Source organism: Myotis daubentonii, chromosome 3, assembly GCF_963259705.1.
Source record: "Myotis daubentonii chromosome 3, mMyoDau2.1, whole genome shotgun sequence".
Taxonomy (NCBI): Eukaryota; Metazoa; Chordata; class Mammalia; order Chiroptera; family Vespertilionidae; genus Myotis; species Myotis daubentonii.
In genome coordinates this window covers 138,608,190-138,612,420 of record NC_081842.1, presented here as the reverse complement: position 1 = coordinate 138,612,420, position 4,231 = coordinate 138,608,190, and the positions used below count along the sequence as shown (strand labels likewise).

The 4,231-nt window shown below is 43.5% G+C and overlaps 1 protein-coding gene across 1 annotated transcript; it reads left to right on the top strand.

The window, feature by feature from the left end:
* The first annotated feature begins 860 nt into the window (after positions 1 to 860).
* On the top strand, positions 861 to 2,698 carry LOC132230743 (elongation factor 1-alpha 1-like). Its single transcript, XM_059688687.1, is given in 3 exon segments — positions 861 to 1,166; positions 1,169 to 1,504; positions 1,599 to 2,698. Coding segments are annotated over 3 exon segments (1,386 nt in total). The 5' UTR covers positions 861 to 913; the 3' UTR covers positions 2,396 to 2,698.
* Positions 2,699 to 4,231: the final 1,533 nt, after the last annotated feature.

The following is a 4,231-nucleotide window of genomic DNA, read 5'->3' as shown; positions in this document are numbered from 1 at the left end:
CCACCCCTGTGAAGGCAACTATATTTTAAATAAGATGGTCAGGAAATGCCTCTCTAATAAGTGGTTAATGGAGCAGAGAGACCTGAATGAAGTGAGGGAATGAGTCATGGGTGTGTCTGGGGAAGAGCATTTCAGGAAGATTATAGCAAGTAAAAGGCCTTGAGGCAGGAGGTCAGTGTGATGGGAACACAGTGACTGAAATTGTAACTGGTGGGAGATGAGATCATAGAGGCAATGAAGGTCCAGATCAAATAGGGTCTGATATGCTACTGTTAGGATTTTGGCTTTTACTGTGACTGGGTTGGGGAGCCATTGGAAGATTTTTGAGCAGAGGGATGACATGACTTGGGTATTTAAAAACTGTGGTATGGAAAGTAGACAATGGGAGCAAGGTGGGAAGAGGGAGATGAGTTAAGTGGTGATATCAACAACCCAGGAGGAAGATGGTGGCAGTTTGGACTACAATGGTTGAAGTGGAACTGGTGAGAAGTGGTCAGATTTGGGCCAATAGGATTTGTTCATTTTTGTATGTGATGTGTTAGAAAAAGAGAAACTTCCAAGATTTGGGGACCAGGAAACTAGAAAGTGAGGTTACCATTTACGAAGATGGAGAAGATGAGAAGTAGCCTTGGAGAGGCAGATGTCAAGGGTCTGTTTCTCAACATGTCAAGTTTAAGATGTCTGTTATACAGCCAAGAGGAGTTATTCATTAGACAGAACATGCCAGGCCAGAAATGAGGGCTGGTATATAGGGGGGAGTTCTATGGACAAAGGATTTTGAAATGCTGGGTAAAGCAGAGCAGGCTCTTTTACTCTAGGACTCCTTAAAGTTTTAACCAAAATGTACTTTGTGGGGCCCAGACCTGCGAGAGGACAAAGGTGTCGTGAAAACCACCGCTAACTCAAACCCAAGATGGGAAAGGAAAAGACTCACATCAATATCATCGTCATTGGACACGTAGATTCCGGCAAGTCCACCACTACTGGCCATCTGATCTACAAATGTGGGGGCATCGACAAGAGAACCAGCGAGAAATTTGAGAAGGAGGCTGCTGAGATGGGGAAGGGCTCCTTCAAGTGTGCCTGGGTCTTGGATAAACTGAAAGCTGAACGGGAGCGAGGTATTACCATTGATATCTCCCTGTGGAAATTCAAGACCAGAAAGTATTTGTGACCATCATTGATGCCCCAGGGCACAGAGACTTCATCAAAAACATGATTACAGGCATATCTCAGGCTGACAGTGCTGTCCTGATTGTTGCTGCTGGTGTTGGTGAATTTGAAGCAGGTATCTCCAAGAATGGACAGACCCGTGAGCACGCCCTTCTGGCCTACACACTGGGTGTGAAACAGCTGATTGTTGGTGTTAACAAAATGGATTCCACTGAGCCACCCTACAGCCAGAAAAGATATGAGGAAATTGTTAAAGAAGTCAGCACCTACATTAAGAAAATAGGCTACAACCCTAACACAGTAGCATTTGTGCCAATTTCTGGTTGGAATGGTGAGAACTATATTTAACCAGAACCTTCTACATGCCAGACACTTTTTGGGCACTGGGAATGCAGCAAACAAGACAAAATGCCTTCCCTCATGAGACTGTCAAGTGCTGGAGCCAAGTGCTAACATGCCTTGGTTCAAGGGATGGAAGGTCACCCGTAAAGATGGCAATGCCAGTGAAACCATGCTGCTTGAAGCCCTGGATTGCATCCTGCCACCAACTCATCCAACTGACAAGCCCCTGCGTCTGCCCCTCCAGGATGTCTACAAAATTGGTCGTATGGGTCCTGTCCCTGTGGGCCGAGTGGAGACTGGTGTTCTCAAGCCTGACATGGTGGTCACCTTTGCTCCAGTCAATGTTGCAACTGAAGAAAAGTCTGTTGAAATGCACCATGAAGCTTTGAGTGAAGCTCTTCCTGGGGACCATGTGGGCTTCAATGTCAAGAAGGTGTCTGTCAAAGATGTTCGCCGTGGCAATGTGGCTGGTGACAGCAAAAATGATCCACCAATGGAAGCAGCTGGCTTCACAGCTCAGGTGATTATCCTGAACGACCCAGGCCAGATCAGTGCTGGATATGCACCTGTGCTGGATTGTCACACAGCTCACATTGCTTACAAATTTGCTGAGCTGAAGGAGAAGATGGATCGTCTTTCTGGGAAAAAGCCGGAAGATGGCCCCAAATTTTTGAAATCTGGTGATGCTGCCATCGTTGATATGATTCCTGGCAAGCCAATGTGTGTTGAGAGCTTCTCTGACTACCCTCTTCTGGGCCATTTCACTGCTGGTGACATGAGACAGATAGTTGCTGTGGGTGTCATCAAAGCAGTGGACAAGAAGGCAGCTGGAGCTGGCAAAGTCACCAAGTCTGACCAGAAAGCTCAGAAGGCTAAATGAATATTATTTCCAACACCCGCCACCCCAGTCTTAATCAATGGTGGAAGAACGGTCTCAGAACTGTTTGTCTCAATTGGCCATTTAAGTTTAATAGTAAAAGACTGGTTAATGATTACAATGCATCGTAAAACCTTCAGAAGGAAAGGAGAATGTTTTGTGGACCATTTGGTTCTTTTGTGTGTGTGGCAGTTTTTAAGTTATTAGTTTTTAAAATCAGTACTTTTTAATGGAAACAACATGACCAAAAATCTGTCACAGAATTTTGAGACCCATTAAAATAACAAATTTTAATAAGAAAAAAAATGTACTTTGTGAACATCCAAGAGAAGGATTTAAGTTTTATAAAACTTATTTAGCTTATTTATTAAGTTTCATCATACGTATTTTAGGGAGCTTTAAGTCACATTATTATTCCATAGAATATCCTTTGGAGAATACTGTTGAAGACAGTGAATGCTAATATTTTAATATCTCTACCTTGAAGCAAGATATTACACAAAGCAATATAATTTTGGAATTATACCTTTTAATTAGTACCTGATTACTTCTGTGCTTCTTTGCATTTAGTCTTGTAAATTAATAGAACCCCTTTCTAGCTTGGAAAAAGAAAGATTATTTTGAGTTTAATTATATAAATTAAACTCTAAGATCTTGAGCAGTTCACTCCTTTGTGCAATAATAAAGTCAAGTTTCTAAACCTACAGGACAAAGGGCTCAACCTTACAGAGTGCAGGCTGAAAGAGTTCAATTTGCCTTTATCCATTATTTTTTCTTCAAAACAATGTGTCTTGTAGATTCAGACCACCACCTCGCATACACATCGTGATCAGTTTTAGCCTCTTGTCCTATCACCGTCACAGTACTCTTCCCTGATGATCTCATGTTTTCCCATGACTTAAACCACATACACACCAATTACCTCCAAATTCACGTCTCCTGCTCCCAGCTCTCCCTGATTTCTAGAATAGTATTTCCAACTGCTGTCAGCATCTCTGCTGTGATATCCTAAAAGCATCTCCAACTCAGTGTTTCCCAAACTGAGTGAGAGCAACCACTCCCTCAGAACCTGTTCCTCCTCCTGAAATGCTTACTTGGATTTGAAACCACTGAGTTCCTGCTGCCTCACTGAGAAGCCTAAACTCATCTTCACTTAGTTGACTCCATCTGCCTCCTGCTGTCCCTCTCCATGCCCCCACACGAAGTCATTCACTGCCTTGTCATCACTACTTTCTAAATACCTCCCAGTCTTCATTCTCCAGAGACACTTCCTCAGTTCAGGTTCTAATCCTGTTCTACCTAAATTGTTTCAATAGCTTCAAAGTGGTCTTTCTACCTTCTGTAGGGGCCACCAACAATAACCAGTCCTCCTTGTTACTGCCAGTGTTACCTTGTCAAATGGAAAACTAGTCACATAACTCCTCTGACGAAAAGCCACCCCTAGTGTCTCATTATCTCCAGAATAAAGCAGGTGTGTTCAGGGTCTTTCATAGTCTGGCCCAACTCACCTTCCCTGCCTTCCCTCCCACCACCCACACCCCAAGACACACAGAACAGCTTTCTTCCCATACATGACCTTTCACACTTCCATGCCTTTGTACATGCTGGAGTCTTGCCCTGCTAGGACATGTCCCATCTCTCTTCATGCCTATCCAAACTACCATCTTTTATCAGGCTTATCAAAAATTGAAGCTCGTTTAAGAGCCTTTCTTCTGGACCCCTCAAGCAGTCAGATCTTTCTGGTACCCAGACCTTCATATGTAACACAGGTTTCTCTGTACCTTGGCAGCCTGAGGATAAAATGGGAAAATATGGATCATCTGAGTGAGAGCCTCCTGC